At 38.7% G+C, this 21,233-nt stretch overlaps 1 protein-coding gene across 1 annotated transcript in view; it reads right to left on the reverse strand.

Moving 5' to 3' along the window:
* Positions 1 to 21,233, reverse strand: part of LOC126298834 (serine/threonine-protein kinase 16) — a 146,008-nt gene that overhangs the window by 70,857 nt on the left and 53,918 nt on the right. The window contains exon 2 of the mRNA XM_049990311.1: positions 7,324 to 7,558. Within this exon, the coding sequence (XP_049846268.1) occupies positions 7,324 to 7,558 (235 nt within the window). The remainder of the gene's footprint in view (positions 1 to 7,323; positions 7,559 to 21,233) is intronic.

Here is a 21,233-nt window from a genome sequence, read left to right on the forward strand (position 1 = left end):
CCAGTCCCAGACACTGGTCGTGTTACCACAAAATTCTATAGAAAAGGTGTTACAAGTTTTTAATTAAAAATACACATACACAATAAAATGAATTGTTCAGAAGAAATATTTCAATTTATATTCAAATTCCACTTTATAACCTGTTATATTATTAGATAAGAGGTTAAAGATTTTGTACATGCATATTGGAAACTTTTCTGAGACACTAACATCTTCAGTTGTGCGTGACTGAGGTAGTTCCTACTACTACTGTTGCAGCTGTGGACATGATTATTGTGGTGCCACCGCCAGACACCACACTTGCTAGGTGGTAGCCTTTAAATTGGCTGCAGTCCGTTAGTATACGTCGGACCCGTGTGTCGCCACTATCAATGATTTCAGATCGAGCGCTGCCACACGGCAGGTCTAGTGAGATTTCCTAGCACTTGCCCCAGTTGTACAGCCGACTTTGCTAGCGATGGTTCACTGACTTCTACGCTCTCATTTGCTGAGATGATAGTTAGCATAGCCTTCAGCTACGTTATTTGCTACGACCTAGCAAGGTGCCAGTATCCGTACTATTGATATTGTGAATCATGTACCATAAAGAGCGACGTTCGTCATTAATGGATTAAAGTTAAGTATTCCACCAGCTGCGTCCGTTTTTCTCAATTCTAATTCCCTTGTCATGTTCCAGACCTCACGCCAGCCTGCGTGAGCTAAAACGCGTGCATTTCGGCCTACTTTAACCATACGGTTGGCTCTCCTGCCAACCACAACAATTATGCTTTTCATAACTGAAAGTATCACTTTAGCAAACTATAAAATTACAAGGAGCCAGAATGGCTACCAGAACTTTCCTTCAGGACATGAATTTCTAGCACTGCTTATAGATATTCAAGAAAGTAGTCTAGATTCCTTCCTCAGATAGGAAAGATCGACAGATCATTCAAACCTCAAGATCAGAAGCTGACTCACTTGCTTATTAAACTTCACCATTCAATATTTAAAAAATTTGAGATTACAGAATTTCCGTTATAACTGTTATATATTCATTAAGAAATTTTATTTTTCCAATAAATTTAATATGAAAATAACTAGCTAGGATCCTCATAATAATATTCGTCAAAGATGGAGCAGTCATATATAAAAGTGTTCATTGAAGTTCAGGCAATAAACAGCCTGGGATTACACTACGATATTGGTGAACTAGGCAGCTTTCTAGGATACTCAAATAGGGGCGGTGAGTAAATTTTGGGCTGAAATGCAGAAGATATCAACAAATCGAGTTTTTGTGCACTTTCGTTGGTAATAGTTTCACCTACTAATCAAAATAATAATTACAAGCATCAGCCAGGTAACACCCAATGACATACAATGGTCAAAAATACCCTAACAGCAGCCAGTAGATCTATACTGTCTCCTGGTATAATACTAATTATAATACAGTAAATAACAAAAGGATACATATATGATGAGGAGGCAGTTTTCTGACATTCCCAGTGCTTCGTTCCCTTTATATAAAGCCTGTCATGCCAGGCATTGTTCCCCTGGTAATGAACTGAGATGTTTGCGGTCTCGTCAGAGACATTTACACAATTATGTTAGTACGTATAAACATGTTAGTACATATAAATATATGGACATCTGTTTTGTAATTTGTGAGTAAGACTAGTGGATTTGTGTGATTAATCACATGCCATTATTTTACTTCATATCAGTAGTTTTTGCAGTTTTTTTTAGAAATAAATATGACAGAAATGCATTCTTTATCCTTTCACATGATAGCTGAAGATAAGTCATTATTATTATTATTATTATTATTATTATTATTATTATCTTTACTTTCTCAGACGTTATGTCTGGTTAAAAATGGAAAGTGTAGCGGACCTTGATCAAGCGTGACTTCCTTTTAACTGTTCGGTATATGTTACATTACATTTAGGAACTTTCGGGTAATTGAACATGTATCAATAATTACAGATCTCTGTAGTTGTATATATAGGTTTGGGTGTAGCTGTATTGCGTTGATGCACTGGTGGATATTGCATGGTATGACTCCTGTAGTTGATAGTATAATTGGTATGTCAACTTTATCCTGATGCCACATGTCCTTGACTGTTGGATGTATTTTTCAATTTTTTCTCCTGTTTTCTTCTGTATATTTGTTGTATTGGGTATGGATATTTTGATTAGTTGTGTTAATTTCTTCTTTTTATTGGTGAGTATGATGTCAGGTTTGTTATGTGGTGTTGTTTTATTTGTTATAATGGTTCTGTTCCAGTATAATTTGTATTCATCATTCTCCAGTACATTTTGTGGTGCATACTTGTATGTGGGAACGTGTTGTTTTATTAGTTTATGTTGTATGGCAAGTTGTTGATGTATTATTTTTGTTACATTGTCATGTCTTCTGGTGTATTCTGCATTTGCTAGTATTGTACATCTGCTTGTGATGTGATCTACTGTTTCTATTTATTGTTTGCAAAGTCTGTATTTATCTGTTGTGGTATTGGGATCTTTAATAATATGCTTGCTGTAATATCTGGTGTTTATTGTTTGATCCTGTATTGCAATCATGAATCCTTCCATCTCACTGTATATATTGCCTTTTCTTAGCCATGTGTTGGATGCATGTTGATTGATGTGTGGCTGAGTTAGATGATGTGGGTGCTTGCCATGTTGTGTTTTCTTTTTCCAATTTACTTTCTTCGTATCTGTTGATGTTATGTGATCTAAAGGGTTGTAGAAGTGGTTATGAAATTGCAATGGTGTAGCCAATGTATGTATATGAGTGATTGCTTTGTGTATTTTGCTAGTTTCTGCTCGTTCTATAAAGAATTTCTTAAATTGTCTACCTGTCCATAATGTAGGCTTTTTATGTCGATAAATCCCCTTCCTCCTTACTTTCTGCTTAATGTGAATCTTTCTGTTGCTGAATGTATGAGATGTATTCTATATTTGTGGCACTCTGATCGTGTAAGTGTATTGAGTGCTTCTAGTTCTGTGTTACTCCATTTCACTGCTCCAAATGAATAGGTCAATATTGGTATAGCATAAGTATTTATAGCTTTTGTCTTGTTTCTTGCTGTCAATTCTGTTTTCAGTATTTTTTTTAGTCTTTGTCTATATTTTTCTTTTAGTTCTTCTTTAATATTTGTATTATCTATTCCTATTTTTTGCCTGTGTCCTAGATATTTACAGGCATCTGTTTTTTCCATCACTTCTATGCAGTCACTGTGGTTATCCAATAAGTAATCTTTTTGTTTAGTGTGTTTTCCCTTAACTATGCTATTTTTCTAACATTTGTCTGTTCCAAAAGCCATATTTATATCGTTGCTGAATACTTCTGTTATCTTTAGTAGTAGTGTTGATTTGTTGCTGCCAGTAGTTTTAGATCATCCATGTATAGCAAATGTGTGATATTGTGTTGGTATGTTCCAGTAATATTATATCCATAATTTGTATTATTTAACATGTTGGACAGTGGGTTCAGAGTAAGGCAGAACCAAAAAGGACTTAATGAGTATCCTTGGTATATTCCACACTTAATCTGTATTGGCTGTGATGTGATATTATTTGAATTTGTTTGGATATTAAGTGTGGTTTTTCGATTTTTTCATTACTATGTTTAGGAACTGTATCAATTTAGGATCTACTTTGTATATTTCCAATATCTGTAGTAACCATGAGTGGGGTACACTATCAAAAGCTTTTTGGTAATCAATGTATGCGTAGTGTAGCGGCCTTTGTTTAGTTTTAGCTTGATATGTCACCTCAGCATCTATTATCAGTTGCCCTTTACATCCTTGTGCTCCTTTGCAGCAGCCTTTTTGGTCTTCATTTATAATTTTGTTCTGTGTTGTATGTGTCATTAATTTCTGTGTAATGACTGAAGTTAATATTTTGTATATTGTTGGTAGGCATGTTATGGGGCGATATTTTGCTGGGCTTGCTGTGTCAGCTTGATCTTTAGGTTTCAGATAAGTTATTCCTTGTGTAAGTGTATCAGGGACTGTGTATGGGTCTGCAATGTAACTGCTAAATAATTTAGTTAGATGTGAATGTGTTGAGATGAACTTCTTTAGCCAGAAATTTGCTATTTTATCTTTTCCAGGGGCTTTCCATTTGTGCGTAGAATTAACTGCTCAGGTAACTTCATGTTGCAAAATTATCACTTCAGGCATTTGTGGTATCATCTTGTATGTGTCTGTTTCTGCTTGTATCCACTGTGCATGTCTACATCTACATCTACATCCATACTCCGCAAGCCACCTGACGGTGTGTGGCGGAGTTATGTTGTACCGGGTTTGACCATATGTTGCTCCAGAAGTGTTCCATGTCTGTTATGTTTGGTGGATTGTCTATTTTAATGTGAGTGTTATCTATTGTCTGGTAAAATTTCTTTTGGTTTGTGTTGAATGTTTAGTTTTGTTTCCTTCTATTTTCACTTTTTTTTGTATCTTCTAAGCTGTTTGGCCAATGCTTGTAATTTCTGCTTCTTTTCATTGAATTGCTCTATCGCTTCTCGTTGTGAGATTTTACCTAAACTTTTTCATTTTTTGTCTGATATTTCATTTCTTATAAATTGTGTTAGCTGTCCCATGTCTTTTCTCAGTTTTTCTATTCTGATCTGTATCCTGTGTTGCCATGCTGGTTTTCTGGGTTTCTTCTGTGTGTTGGTTGGTTCTGATTTCTGCCTAGTGTGTATATTTAGTGTAGTAAGTACTCCTATATCAATCAGTAGTTGTAAATCTTCCATAGGTATATTTTCATTTATTTTGTTGTGTATGATTGTGTTGATAGTTGTTATTGTTGTTTCGACTTGTGGATTATTTGGGGGTCTATGCAAGAATGGTCTAATGTCTGTATTTGTGTCTTTGGATTCTATATATGTCAGCTGAAATTTTTCTTCTATATCTAACACATGTGTCACTTTGTGTTCTATTTGTCCTTGTTCTGGAGGCTGTCTTAAGATTTCGTTTTCCTCTGATTGTTTAATTGATGCATGTTGTTTTTTGTTTGTTTGCTCTGGGATGTTTGAGTCCATTACTGTATTTGCTTCTTCTTCTGATTGCACATTATTTTGTTCCCGTATTTGTTGTACTTGTTGTTTGATGTTTTCTAATTCTGACTGACGCATCCTGTTATTTTTGATTATTACACGGATCTGATCAGCTAGTCATTGTTCTGTTAAAAATTTTAATTCTGGGTATCTGGTAATAAATGTTGTGTATACTTGTGATCTGTATCCAGTTGTGTTAGTTCCTAAGTATGTTGCTTGGTAATAACAAAACATGAGGTGTCGGTTAACTTCATCTAACCATCTCATCCTCTGTCTTAGTTTTCCTTCTAGAGTGGTTGCAGGAAAGATATCCTGCAAAAGACCTCTATTTGGATTTAAATCATTTTCCGTGTGGCTAGTAGTGTCGTTACCATTGCGGACGGGCATAGGGTTCAAGCGTCATCCCCGACCATGACAGCGCTTGTCAGGGGCTTCATTAGTTCTGTCCTGAACCAACTAATCACACTAAAAGAGGGCTTAGCCCTATTAGTGGTTTGTTCTTTTCATTGCCTTTTACGACTGGCAGAACCTACTGGAAGCCTATTCTTGAATCAATATGTGGGAAGGCCTTAAGACAGGAAAGCAAGCAGCTCAGCTGATGATGATGTGCAAGATAGGCCTTCCTAAACTATGTTAGTGGTGGTAGTTACTGGTCACACATCAATTTCTTGGTGGTTTGTAGGTCAATAGTAATAATACACAATGGCTGCACCTGAGGACAAGATGATTTATAGTCAAACAGGAATTGGAATTTGCAGATTCTGTGAGATATTGGTAAACTAAGCATTATTCAGGAATGTTTTCAGAATGGAGAGTTTTTAGTACTGGTGTATTTCTTTCAATGTGAAAAAAGTGTGTGTCACATTGAATAATCAAAGTCACTAACAAATAATTTGATGAACAAGACAAAGAACTCAAACTGACCTCTGTAACACAAGGACATACCCAGGATGAATTTTGAGGAATACTAGGGGAGAGTGGAGACATTGGTACACACACAATATAGTGAGCTATTTGGCTGTTGAGCTTAATAAATGCACTTGAACTTCTGCTGGAAGGTCACTTAATATGTTGGTGGTGAGGAGATGGAATTATGTTAATTTTTTCAGATTGATCTATTAAGTAACTTTGTACAGAGTAATAACAGTCAATTCAGTCATGGCCCAAAACAGGCCTTTTGTGGAAGGGGAAGGAGAAAAAAAGAAAAAAAATAGGTGCATTCTAATTATGCTCATGCAGCTTGCAATGTAACGGACTACTGAAGAGTGCGATACCACCCTTATAGTCGCATCTGCCCTTGCAGGGCCAGTGCTCCAATTTCATTTCTATGATTTTTTTATTTAATATTATTGTATGTAGTATTTAATTTTGCCCAAATCTTTTTTATTACATTATTCTATAATGTGAACTTTATTTGTTTATTTCTGGAGAATATGTTGGCACCAGTGTGAGCCAAAGACATTCGTGTGTGAAAGGTAGAGAGTCGGACATTGTTAAGGTGACTGTTGAAGTGAGTTAGTTGGACGGTTGTGGGGAGAGCGTGGTTTTGTGAGGTGGACTGTTGATGGGAGTACGGAAGGAAGTCTGTTGTCTTATATAGAGAGTATCTATAAATAGTATGTGATATGAAGATGGAAATTATTGTGAAAAAGTTAAATTAATAAAAACGAAGAATCAATAGTAAAACAAAAAGCGAGTACCAGTTTTCATTAGCACACAAAGACCCGGACCTAATATTAACAATGTTAAATGGAGGGAACACACCATGGCGAGAATCAAGACAATGAGACCAAATTCAGCATCTAAAGGTAAGGTATTTTAATTAGTTTTAGTATTCTGTGATGTATCATTCTTTTGTCTAAATATTAAGCTTAACATCGTCTGTTGTAGATACAGACCACCCAAGCTGGCGGGGTGTCATCAATTGATCATCATAATCTCAGGATTTGAAATAGCATTTAAATGAATTGAAAGTCTGTCGCTTGATATTTGATTTTCACCCCGGACGAAAGAGGGTACATTACAAGTTGACGCATATAATTTGATATAAACTGAAAATGCTGTATTTCAGCACAGTGTGTAACTAGTGTAAATTAGTTTCTGAAGCTCAATAGCATAAATAAGTTCATCACCACATTAGTGCACTTAATGGTATTACCATTATATAGTTTTCTAGTGTGCGGCTGATAACAAACTGCACCATAAATAAAATGGCATCATGTGTTCAATACAATTCTACAAGTTATGATTTATTTTGGGTTACTTAAAATTTTGCTTACCTTATAATATGGTAGTAAAATGTAAACTTCACTGGTATAATTAGAAAAAGCATCAGCTTCACCAGACACACCAGAATCTAAACATTCAATAACATTTGGATGCTTAATGAGTCCATAATATGCAACCTCCTGCAAAGCTTTCATTTGATCTTCTTTTGCATGGCAGACAATTTTCTTCAAAACACACAATCTGTGTGATTTACTGTCTTGGACAAGATAAATTGAACTAAACCCACTGAAACAAACAAAAAAAAAAAGTCATGGATAAATATATATGCATATACACATTGGAAAGGGAAGCTGTAATGTGTTCTGTGAACATGTGGATTAAATTCAGAAATGAGAAATGTTAAGCGGAGAATTAAAATACTTGGATACAAACTTTCAGAGGTTGTTCAGGGATACGTTCCGAGTATTTTGGTATAAGGGAACCATGGTCTCTGACAGCTTGTACAGAGTAAGAATACGATTACGATTCATTCATTTTGCCATCCAAGTTACCGTCAGTTACGTGAAAATATCTTCTCAATACTGAAAAACACTGAAATATGCAGTCGCCAAAATATAAAACACATATACATCATAATACAACAACCATCACCTGCAAAAAGTCTGCGATGTGGTTGTCACTGCTGCAACATCAGCTCAGCATGCTATCATTGTGTCACTCTTGCATTGCATTCAACAAACCCATACACGAGGTGCACATCAGCCACCACTTCATCAGTAAGCCTATCTGTATCGCTGTGTATCACTGTTACTGGACAAATAACAGTTCAATAAAAACTATTCCACAACAGATCTGAATAAAAGTGAAAAGTGAAAAGGGCAAAGAGTAAAGTGTGCCATACTGTTATCAAAAGCTAGTATCATGAGTAAATGGAACAACTTTGTTTTCAAGACACACAGGGCATACCACTAAAATTTTGTACTGCTGTGCAGAGATTTTCAGTGCAATACTTGTGCAAAGATAAATGGGGATAAGAAATTTGATGAAACAATTACTCTGTAAAGACCCACTGGAGTCCAAAGGTTCCTTAAAACAAAATACTCAGAAAATGTCCCTGAACACCAGCTGAAAGTTTGCCAGTAGAGTTCTGGCTCATCCTGTATGTCTATGTGTAGATACCACAAGACACCTTACACTGTGCAGCTGCAAGTACCTCTGTATCATTGTCCTTTTCTCAGTTCCCTGTTTTACTTGCAAATTAAACACACACAGAATTTCTTAAGCTGATTATAATATATACATAAAGATTTGTGGTACATTTTATTATTGACAATGTAATGTACTGTTTGACAGCATTAACACAGAATGCACCTTATATTATTTGATACCAAAGTTTTAATATTGCCACGTAGGGTATTATTAATGACTTTGGGATACCTGACTATGATGTGAAATTTGAAACCAGTAGTGGATAAAGAAGTATTTATTAGCAGCTCTTGGCAATTGAACTATGTTGTACAATATAAATGTTTGATGTTGACTACTCATGTAACCTAGTGTATGCTGTTTTGTCATACATCTGCTTGACACAAATATTTTCCCACCATTCTTAATGTTTATTTTAATACCTGTAGTCATTGACGTTTTAAGAGATATATGGTTACTGATTGCCTCCTAAACATTAAATGAATCAGATAGTTTACGTCTGTTTGCCAAATGATGATCTATGATGCTGCTACTCAAAAGCTACTTTTATAGCTGCTCAAGGTAATTTTCAGATATGATGTTTAGTATAATATAATGCAAATCCCCATCCCTACTACCTGCTTTGATAATATGAGTCTATAGCTGATAACCTGAAATCTGCCCTTACTACCACAGCGTGAGCATGAAATTAACACCTTACATTCTCCAAGTTTTCCCTGGATCATTCTGCAAGTTAGTGGTCTAGCATACAATTGTCAGTTTTGACTCAACTTTTGACACTTACCTTCACCTAAATTATTCTACATTTGAACAGTAGAAAGCCAAATGTTCTAAGTGCCAAATCTCATATTTGTCAGTAGAATAAAAAAAATCAATGTACCTCTTTTTGTGCAAAATTCATTCATATCCAAAAAAATTGAGAACGTATTCTGATACCATAGAATTATGCTGCTCACCTCATCACTGTAAAATAATGAGACAAATTAGAAAATAAATAATTTATTAAGAACATTCCAGATGCCATACCAGAGAACTGACTGCTTATAAGTGCCAATAAGAAAGTTTATGTTTCAAGTGCCACTAATATCGAGGCACTACATTTTATGTGTGATACAAGAACAGAAATACAGCAATAATATTTTAACAATTAGAACTGTTGTCAACAAAAACCATTTCTCACAGATTTCAAATTTTTTCCTAAGAATAATAAAATTAAATTAAAAAAACCTTTCAGTATTGGCATATATTTCTTACACAACTCCATTAATGGGATCAGCTGTTGCAAAGTTTACTGTAAAACTTCCAGTGCTGTTGAGGAAGAAAACGCAACATCTTCAAGAGGTCTACTGTTTTGGAACTGGTAAACATGGGTGGTCTTTCAAATAAAGTATAGCATGCATACATCTGCCATCATCCTTTCTCTATTGTATACATTTACATTTTTCAGTTCTTCTGCTATAAAATAACAATTGTTAACAGATATTTGAGATGGATGAGATGTGTTGATCATACTGCTTTTTACTTTCTTTACTATTTTAGAAACCCAAATTCTCTCCTTCTGTTATAAAGGTGTTTTACTGACACAAATAAAAGCTTAATGGAGTCTGCTTACTACACAAACTGTGCATCAACTAAATGGAAGAGACCTCGATGCATTACACTTGGAATTCCAGAGGGATGCACTGCTTGGCACAAAGACCGTGTGCCATCTGGTAATGAATGTTTATAACATTTTCTCTATAATTTTGCACTTGGAATAAGTCTAAAGATATGTAACAGAATACCAAGAACACAACAGCACTGACAACATGTTTTGTGAAAAACTGGCACTCAGAACGTTTTTTTCACTCTTCATTTGCAACCTGTACCACTATCACAAAATATGATGGAGTTGTTTATTATAATAAACATTCTGTCACCACTGGACTCCAGAATATGCTTCTAGTACTTATCCCAATTACAATTTAAGTTTACACTATGCTTCAGTTCTGGTACACATAGAATTCTTTTGCTAACACTGTTAACTTTATGGGAAGGGTCAGTTTGCAGCAGTACTTCACAGTATAGGACAAAATGGATTCACTTTGTGAGCTTGATTTCCTAGGGTTTCCTTTCTTCACTGAATGCTGAAGACTTGTGAAACCAGATCAGATGGTACCTACTGACATTTACACACAAAAGTGTCAATGAGCAAGAGTTCTAGATTCATACTATGTTGCCTGATGCTTACAGTTTGCAGTGTTGTGGCCATATAGTTGACATTTAAAGATGCCTCATTAGGTTAGATACATAGTCACACCTCAAGATGTATAAAACCAGATTTGACATATTCTGGTAACATTGGTGTGTTAAAGTTGTAACTGTATTATGTTTCTTACAGCTATAACACTTCTTTCTAATTATCTTTTAACTCTTTTGATACCCATCCTCATTATGTCTCTTCATGACAAAACACAATTGCTGAGGTTAAGAGAGTTGTGAAACTCTATAGCTACAGGGTATTCACCAAACAATGTCCTCCCTCCCCTTTTTTAATTTTGTGACTTGCAGAGACATACATGCTTCTGCAAGGCATGTTCCATTTCCAAGCCTTTTAACTGATTTAAGGATTTCTATCACACAATGGAAAGCAATTTGAATATAAAAAGGTAAGACCTCTCATCATGTTGTAATATCAGAAAAAACACTTAGTGATACAGTAAACATTCTGTTACCATTCATTTACTTCTCAACCAGTGTCATTCTCGGAGGGCACCTTTCAAACATCTTTTGAGTTCTTGGTTGCTTTGGTTTTATTCTCCCATTCTCCCAGATGGCACTCCCATACCATTGGAGGTTTTGTTAGCTTGTAAGATCGGAACTATTAAGATACTACATGGAGCTGAGAAGTACAAACTAATCCATCAATGATGTATTTTTTTTGTGTACATGCAATTTTATATTTCCATTTTCACATAACAGCAAAACTTGTAGCACCTGAATAAGAAGACTGTCTCAATCACCGAAATATTGTACAAAAATGGAAACACAAAATTGGTTGAAAACCTGGAAGTACATCATTAATGAACTATGCTGAAAATACCTGAGAGAACACAAACTGATTCATTACACAACTGATGTGTGGCAGATGCCCCAGAGCATTTTGTATCAACAGCCATTATTATAGTCTCATTAGCATACAGCACAATTTGTGGTAGTCACCATCCTCAAAATCCAAGCAGCTGAGCCAACAACCCCAATCCCCATGATACAGTGTTCCACCACTGCACCACATGAAAGTTACTGAAGCATGCACAGTGCTTACAGATAGAGAGCACTGACAGTTCTCGCTATCCCTACGTCAGGAACTTCAGGTTTACCAAATCAGTACCTAGCCAAAACTGGAATGGTTCCCACTATTTGGCATGACCCAGGAGTTATGTGTGGCTATCAAATGTCAGACACAGAAAGCTTTACCTTCTCCTCCAAATAATACAGAGAACTGTTATCTACTGATGTTGTATTTGATTATCTTTTAACCGATTTGCATGTGACTGCATTTTACTTAGGTGTGGTCTCTTTTGTATCCCAGTGTGGTGTCCCAAATGTTCATATGCATCATTCTGATTAGATCTTCAGAAGTGTATCATTATGTTTGCTTTTTTATCTAAGACTATCAAAATGAAAGCAATGAAGGAAGGAAAGAAACATACAGTGGATGTCCTGCAGAGATCAAGGTTATTAGAGACAGAACACAATCACAGCTGTTTAAAAGATTGGGAGGGAAATCAGCTGTGGCCTTTCAAAGAGATCATCCCAGTGTGTTCCATCAGCAACTTAGGGAAATAATGGAAAACTTAAATCTGAATGGCCAGACGTGGATATGAACTGTCATCCTCTTGAATGCTAGTCCAGTGTAGTAGCCACTGTGCCACCTTGCTTGATGAAATGAAAGTGAGAAATAGGACGAAATCCAATGAAAATACATAATTCATTCCTGTTAAACAGCACCAAAGTGGGCAGCACATCGACACTGTAACAAACATACAATGAATGAGGCACTTCATAGACACTAGGAGTTCAATTCCAATCACTGGACAACACTCTAGTGGTCAAAAGCTTAAACCACAAAACAAGGGGGTGAACATGGCTACCACTACCAAGATTTTAACCCATAACCTCCGGCTTGGGCACTGTTACACTAGCGTGCACTAGATGGTACACATATGCTAGGTGGGTCACAGAGCCCTTAGGTTACATGTATGGTAAGTCTCTCCTCCATACTTAAAAAACGAAAATGTTAGCCTAGTTTGCTACCTTGCTCTGTTAACACAAACAATAAATTGCCTTCAAGTTACATGGAGGGTTGGCCTCTTCACTGAGCTGAAGGGGGAAAGTGTGAAAATTTGATGCACTACTCATAGTTCATCCATCATAACAAATTCTACCTAGACTTATTACTTGCACAGAGTACTACATGAAGACCATAATGGGTGCTTGATGTACTGACTGTGAGGCTCGAACTAGATGTGCAATTAACTATTGTCTCATTTCATTGATTTCAGTTTTAATTGAGCCTCACTTTCAGTCACATTTTCTCCAACCAACCCATGACCAAATGCCAAGATGAAAATGTGGCAGCTTATAGAAGGTCGGCAATATGCATCACAGGGAGAACTGCAAACCACACTTTCTACTGCTTTAGTTAACTCAGTTTCATTTTCTGCATGGTCTGGCAGCAGAAATAATATCCCCTCTGCTTTGAACAAGTAGAAGAATGTAAGTGTAGATTATTTTACCCCTGAAAAGACATGTCAACAGCTGATGAAATAAGAGCACACGTGAATTTCATTATGAAGTTGTATTCATCCCACTGTTTTCAGAATGAGAAGTAACTCTAAGTAACAGATCAAGAATTATTTTGATACACAAATAGTCACACCAAAAGAGCACTATTCTTAGATCTGTTTAGACACACTATAATAAACATCTACATCTACTTCAATACTCCATAAGATATCTGAGGGTTTCTGGTAGAGGGTACTTCTGATACCACTAACTGATTCCCACTTCCCCGTTCCACTCACAAATGGCATGTGGGAAGAATAATTGTCAATAAGTCTCTGTACTGGCTATAATTTCTTGAATTTTTTCAACATGGTCATTTCGCGAGACATGCTGTCTGACACTTTGCGGAATGTAGTCTCTTGAAATTTCAATAACAAACCCCTCTGTGATGCACAACACCTCTGTTGTAGCATCTGTCAATGGAGTTTGTTGAGCATCTCTGTAATATTCTCGCAAAACTAAGAGATCCCGTGACAAAACACACCGCTCTTTGTTGGATCTTCTCTATCAGTCCTATCTCACAAGTGTCCAAGACTAATGAATGATACTCAATAATTGGCCTAACAAGTGCCTTGAAGCCACTTCTTTTGCGTGTGAGTTACATTTTCTTAAGATTCTTCCTGTGATTCTCAGTCTGGCATCTGCTTTCCCCACTATTTGTTTTATGTGGTCATTCCACTTAAGCCTATTCTGAATAGTTACTACTACATATTTTCTGATATACACTGTTTCCTGCAGTTTGTCATTAATAGTGTAGTTGTACAGCACTGAGTTTCTTTTCCTATATATACACAGTATGTTACATTTATTTACATTTAGGGTCAACTGTCAGAGATTTCACCATTCATCAATCTTCTGTAGGTAATTTTCAAATCAGAAGCATCTTCTGGTACTGCTATTTTCTTATAGAAGTGAAGGCCTAAAGAGCTTCTTGCCTTCTTTTGTATTTCACTAAAATACAGTTTAAAATGCTTTTTTATCTTAAAATGGGCTCCACTAATCATGTTAATTGCATTTGATATGCTACACATGGCTCCTGTGTTATTCCAAGTGCCAAGCCTCTCAGGGAGCTCAGTAAAGAACGAATGAGTTTGGACTTGACAAACTTTTAGTTCCCAGAGGTGAGTGCTGGTCAGCACTGCCAGCCCCTTGTTCTGTGGTCTCTAGGTACACTTTAGCAACCAAGGTTTGTTGAACTGACAGAGTGTCGTAATACAGGAAATGAGATTTAACTTCTTGGATAGTAAGAATGGTACAAACCTCTATAAATACCTTTCATCTACATCTACATGACTACTCTGCAATTCACATTTAAGTGCTTGGCAGAGGGTTCATCGAACCACAATCATACTATCTCTCTACCATTCCACTCCTGAAGAGCGAGCGGGAAAAACGAACACCTAAACCTTTCTGTTCGAGCTCTGATTTCTCTTATTTTATTTTGATCATCATTCCTACCTATGTAGGTTGGGCTCAACAAAATATTTTCGCATTTGGAAGAGAAAGTTGGTGACTGAAATTTCGTAAAAAGGTCTCGCCGCGACGAAAAACGTCTTTGCTGTAATGACTTCCATCCCAACTCGTGTATCATATCTGCCACACTCTCTCGCCTATAACGTGATAATACAAAACGAGCTGCCTTTTTTGCACCCTTTCGATGTCCTCCGTCAATCGCAACTGGTAAGGATCCCACACCGCACAGCAATATTCTAACAGAGGACGAACGAGTGTAGTGTAAGCTGTCTCTTTAGTGGACTTGTTGCATCTTCTAAGTGTCCTGCCAAAGAAACGCAACCTTTGGCTCGCCTTCCCGACAATATTATCTATGTGGTCCTTCCAACTAAAGTTGTTCGTAATTTTTACACCCAGGTACTTAGTTGAATTGACAGCCTTGAGAATTGTACTATTTATCGAGTAATCGAATTCCAACGGATTTCTTTTGGAACTCATGTGGATCATCTCACACTTTTCGTTACTTAGTGTCAACTGCCACCTGACACACCATACAGCAATCTTTTCTAAATCGCTTTGCAACTGACACTGGTCTTCGGATGACCTTACTAGATCATGTGGATCATCTCACATTTTTCGTTACTTAGCGTCAACTGCCACCTGACACGGATGACCTTACTAGACGGTAAATTACAGCATCATCTGTGAACAATCTAAGACAACTGCTCAGATTGTCACCCAGGTCATTTATATAGATTAGGAACAGCAGAGGTCCCAGGACGCTTCCCTGGGGAACACCTGATATCACTTCAGTTTTACTCGATGATTTGCCGTCTATTACTACGAATTGCGACCTTCCTGACAGGAAATCACGAATCGAGTCGCACAACTGAGACGATACCCCATAGGCCCGTAGCTTGATTAGAAGTCGCTTGTGAGGAACGATGTCAAAAGCTTTCCGGAAATCTAGAAATAAGGAATCAACTCGAGATCCCCTGTCGATAGCGGCCATTACTTCGTGCGAATAAAGAGCTAGCTGCGTTGCACAAGAGCGATGTTTTCTGAAGCCATGCTGATTACGTGTCAATAGATCGTTCCCTTCGAGGTGATTCATAATGTCTGAATACAGTATATGCTCCAAAACCCTACTGCAAACCGACCTCAATGATATAGGTCTGTAGTTAAATGGATTACTCCTACTACCCTTCTTGAACACTGGTGCGACCTGCGCAATTTTCCAATCTGTAGGTACAGATCTATCGGTGAGCAAGCGGTTGTATATGAGTGCTAAGTAGGGAGCTATAGTATCAGCGTAATCTGAAAGGAACCTAATCGGTATACAATCTGGACCTGAAGACTTGCCCGTATCAAGCGATTTGAGTTGCTTCGCAACCCCTAAGGTATCTACTTCTAAGAAACTCATGCTAGCAGATGTTCCTGTTTCAAATTCTGGAATATTCCATTCGTCTTCCCTGGTGAAGGAATTTTGGAAAACTGCGTTCAATAACTCCGCTTTAACGGCACAGTCGTCGGTAACAGTACCATCGGCACTGCGCAGCGAAGGTATTGACTGCGTCTTGCCGCTTGTGTACTTTAAATACGACCAGAATTTCTTTGGATTTTCTACCAAATTTCGAGACAATGTTTCGTTGTGGAACCTATTAAAGGCATCTCGCATCGAAGTACGTGACAAATTTCGCGCGTCTGTAAATTTTAGCCCAGCTTCGGGATTCCGTGTTCTTCTGAACTTCGCATGCTTTTTCCGTTGCCTCTGCAACAGCGTTCGGACCTTTTTTGTGTACCACAGGGGATCCGTTCCATCTCTTACCAATTTATGAGGTATGAATCTCTCAATTGCTGTTGCTACTATATCTTTGAATTTGAGCCACATCTCGTCTACATTCGCATAGTCAGTTCGGAAGGAATGGAAATTGTCTTTTAGGAAGGCTTCTAGTGACACTTTATCCGCTTTTTTAAATAAAATTATTTTGCGTTTGTTTCTGATGGATTTGGAAGAAACTGTATTGAACCTAGCTACAACAACCTTGTGATCACTAATCCCTGTATCAGTCATGATGCTCTCTATCAGCTCTGGATTGTTTGTGGCTAAGAGGTCAAGTGTGTTTTCGCAACCATTTACAATTCGCGTGGGTTCGTGGACTAACTGCTCGAAATAATTTTTGGAGAAAGCATTTAGGACAATCTCGGAAGACGTTTTCTGCCTACCACCGGTTTTGAACAAGTATTTTTGCCAACATACCGAGGGTAGGTTGAATTCCCCACCAACTATAACCGTATGAGTGGGGTATTTATTTGTTGAGAGACTCAAACTTTCTCTGAACTGTTCCGCAACTGTATCATCGGAGTCTGGGGGTCGGTAGAAGGAGCCAATTATTAACTTAATTCGAGTGTTAAGTATAACCTCCACCCATACCAATTCGCACAGAGTATCTACTTCGACTTCACTACAAGATAAACCACTACTGACAGACACAAACACTCCACCACCAATTCTGCCTAATCTATCTTTCCTGAACACCGTCTGAGACTTCGTAAAAATTTCTGCAGAACTTATTTCAGGCTTTAGCCAGCTTTCTGTACCTATAACGATATCAGCTTCTGTGCTTTCTATTAGCACTTGAAGCTCAGGGACTTTTCCAGCGCAACTACAACAATTTACAACTATAATTCCGACTGTTCCTTGATCCAAGCACGTCCTGTAATTGCCATGCACCCTTTGACATTGCAGCCCACCCCGTACTTTCCCGAGGCCTTCTAACCTAAAAAACTGCCCAGTCCACGCCACACAGCCTCCGCTACCCGTGTAGCCACCAGCTGAGTGTAGTGAACTCCTGACCTATTCAGTGGAACCCGAAACCCCACCACCCTATGGCGCAAGTCAAGGAATCTGCAGCCAACACGGTCGCAAAACCGTCTGAGCCTCTGATTCAGACCCTCCACCCGGCTCTGCACCAAAGGTCCGCAGTTGTTTCTGTCAACGATGCTGCAGATGGTGAGCTCTGCCTTCATCTCGTAAGCAAGACCGGCAGCCTTCACCAAATCAGATAGCCGCTGGAATCCAGAGAGAATTTCCTCAGATCCAAAGCGACACACGTCATTAGTGCCGACATGTGCCACCATCTGCAGCTGGCTGCACCCTGTGCTCTTCATGGCATCCGGAAGGACCCTTTCCACATCAGGAATGACTCCTCCCGGAATGCACACGGAGTGCACATTGGATTTCTTCCCCTCCTTAGCCGCCGTATCCCTAAGGGGCCCCATTATGCACCTAACATTGGAGCTCCCAACTACCAGTAAGCCCACCCTCTGCGATTGCCCGGACCTTGAAGGCTGAGAATGATCCTCTGAAACTGGGCAGGCAGCTGCATCTGGCTCAGCCAGAGACAGTGCCTGAAACCGGTTTGTCAGACGCACCGGGGAGGCTTTCTGATCAGCCTCCGGGGACGCCTTTCGCTGCCTGCCACGCCTTGGAACGACCTCCAAATCAACCACAGGTGAGGGCTCAGCCCCACTGCAGGCAGCAACCGGGCCAACCACAGTGGCAGACCAATCTGGGGACAGACGGGACGAGGTTGACATCCCCGTGATACCCAAGTCCGGCTCCCCACAGTGGTGCCCATTGGCAACAGCCTCAAGCTGCGCGACCGAAGTCAGCGCCGATTGCAGCTGTGAGCGAAGGGATGCCAAGTCAGCCCTCATCCGAACACAGCAATCGCAGTCCCTGTCCATTCTAATCGATGTTGAACAACAGTTACTGAAACACGAGTCCGTGCCTAGATAACGCAAGCGAAACACACAAAGAATGTATCAACTAACCTGTACAAATGCCTAACGACTGCGCTACAATCTGCTGAATTTACGATTACAGTAACTAAAACTCGAAATTGCACCTCCTATACGAAACTCACACGCAATTTAACTATGAATCTACCAAGTAAACACTAAAGCGCGATGCTACAACTGTCAAATACTATAATACGCTCGAAACATGAATTAAACAATGCAAGTACCCAAAAACATACAAAGAAATTAATTAAACTATCTAACAAATAAGTAAGCTAGGGTTATACGACTTGCTGCTGCAGCTGCTTATCCAACGGCGGCAGGGAGCACAATGGCTGTGACCAACCGACACTGGCCGTTCAAAACAAAAACAGAAGACAGACGACTACGCGAATTTACACTATTCAGGTACTAAGGCGCGATGCTACAACCCTCAAATACTATAATACGCCCGAAATATATGAATTAAACAATGCAAGTACCCAAAAACACGCAAAGAAATTAATTAAACTATCTAACAAATAAGTAAGCTAGGGTTATACGACTTGCTGCTGCAGCTGCTTATCCAACGGCAGTGACAAAAGGAATGGCCTGAGGTGAAATAGGTGAACAGTATGATGAGGAAAATGACAATCTCTGTAAAAATATTTCATTCGCTCCTGTACCGTAAACTAAGGTCATATTCCATGTGGTGCAATCAACAGTTACATTATATTTACAATATACACACGTAGAAAGGACAGGGAATTTCTGGAAAGTGTGGTAAGATAGCAGATCAAATAATGGATTCTGTGTTCATTAGCACAATGTTTCCAGTAAGGCATAACCAAATAACGGCAGCAGAAGAAAGCACTTTCAAGGTTGCACTTGCTTAAAAGGCACCAACTACCAGACCAACACAAAAGATATGGAGAACATCAGCAGGTTATGAAAGAAAAAAACCAATGGTACACCAACAATTCTGGTAGTCACACCAAATCATAAACAAAAAGGAACTAATGATAGTTCCAGAACCATAAGATTCTGTTACTGTTCAATGAATGGTTTATTTATTACTTAGCTAATGGCAACTAAAATTAAAAAGTTTATTACAGTTAGCAGTCCAGGTTCTTTAAGAAATCAAAAACATCAGGTGTGACATGGATGAAATAAATATTCTTTCTCAACCAGATACCTCCTGGTGGGACACCAACATTCTCATTTTTAATTCCAAACACTGGTAGCTGATTGCGGGATACCCCATTTTACTGATGAGGCAGCACAACATGCAGTTTTTAGGCTCTCCAAGTACAACTCACAGTGGATGAGATAGGTCACATCCCAGAGGTACCACACTCTTTTAAACTTATTTCATTTCACTTACTTTTCAGATCGAACATGTTTGTAGATTCAATCAGTCCTCTAAAATATTTAAGTATGTTTATAAAGTATTCTGGGGCATAAAGTTTTACAGTCCAACTGGACATTTGCAAGGTTACTGCACTGGTGGAATCAGTACACTTCAGTTTTTGTCATGTTAGGACAAAGTCTCCATTCTTATGTAGTAGTGACCTAGACCAGCTTGGTCATACACCAGTGCCTGTTCAGTGGCAGAAATAGATTGATTTTTTGTATCTTGGATTCAGTCATTTACATACTCAAATTTGCAGCTGAACAGGTCCAGAAGGTAATACATACACACAAAAAAAAAATCCAACGCACCACAAAGGAATTATCTGAATGGGATGTAAATTGGTAAAGGTGATTTAAATTTATGGACAAACAAATGACTACAATTTCTGAAAATTGGATGATTTATTCAAGAGAAAGAGCTTCACAAATTGAGCAAGTCAGTAATGCACTGGTCCACCTCTGGTCCTTATGCAAACAGTTATTCAGACTGACAATGACACGTATAGTTTTTGGATGTCCTCCTGAGTGATATCGTGCCAAATTCTGTCCAACTGGTGGGTTGGGTTGGGTTGTTTGGGGAAGACCAGACAGCAAGGTCATCAGTCTCATCGGATTAGGGAAGGACGGAGAAGGAAGTCGGCTGTGCCCTTTCAAAGGAACCATCCCGGCATTTCCCTGGAGTGACTTAGGGAAATCACGGAAAACCTAAATCAGTATGGCCGGATGCAGGATTGAACCGTCATCCTCCCGGATGCGAGTCCAGTGTTCTAGCCACTGCGCCACCTCGCTCGGTAACTGGTGGGTTAGATCATCAAAACCCTGAGCTTGCTGGAGGGTCCCGCCCATAATGCTCAAAATGTTCTCAACTGAGGAGAGATCTGGCAACCTTTCTGGCCTAGTGATTGTTTGGCAAGCACGAAGGCAATCAGTAGAAACCTCGCTGTGTGCGAGTAGGCATTATCTTGCTGAAATGTAAGTCCTGGATGACTTGCCATGGAGGGCAACAAAACAGGACATAGAATATCACTGACTTACTGTTGTGAAAGCGCTGCGGATTACAACTGAATGGGACCTGTTATGAAAAGAAATGGCATCCCAGACCATAACTCTTGGCTGTCAGTTCGCATGGTAGGTGACAGTCATGTTGGTACCCCACCGCTGCCCACGATGTCTCCAGACATGTCTTCATCTTGGAATCACATTGATTAGAGTACGCCTGGAATCTCACTGACTGGAGTGGAATTGTCTTCAGTGATGAGTCCAGCTTGGAACCGAGCCC

The sequence above is a fragment of the Schistocerca gregaria genome, chromosome X (assembly GCF_023897955.1).
Source record: "Schistocerca gregaria isolate iqSchGreg1 chromosome X, iqSchGreg1.2, whole genome shotgun sequence".
Taxonomy (NCBI): Eukaryota; Metazoa; Arthropoda; class Insecta; order Orthoptera; family Acrididae; genus Schistocerca; species Schistocerca gregaria.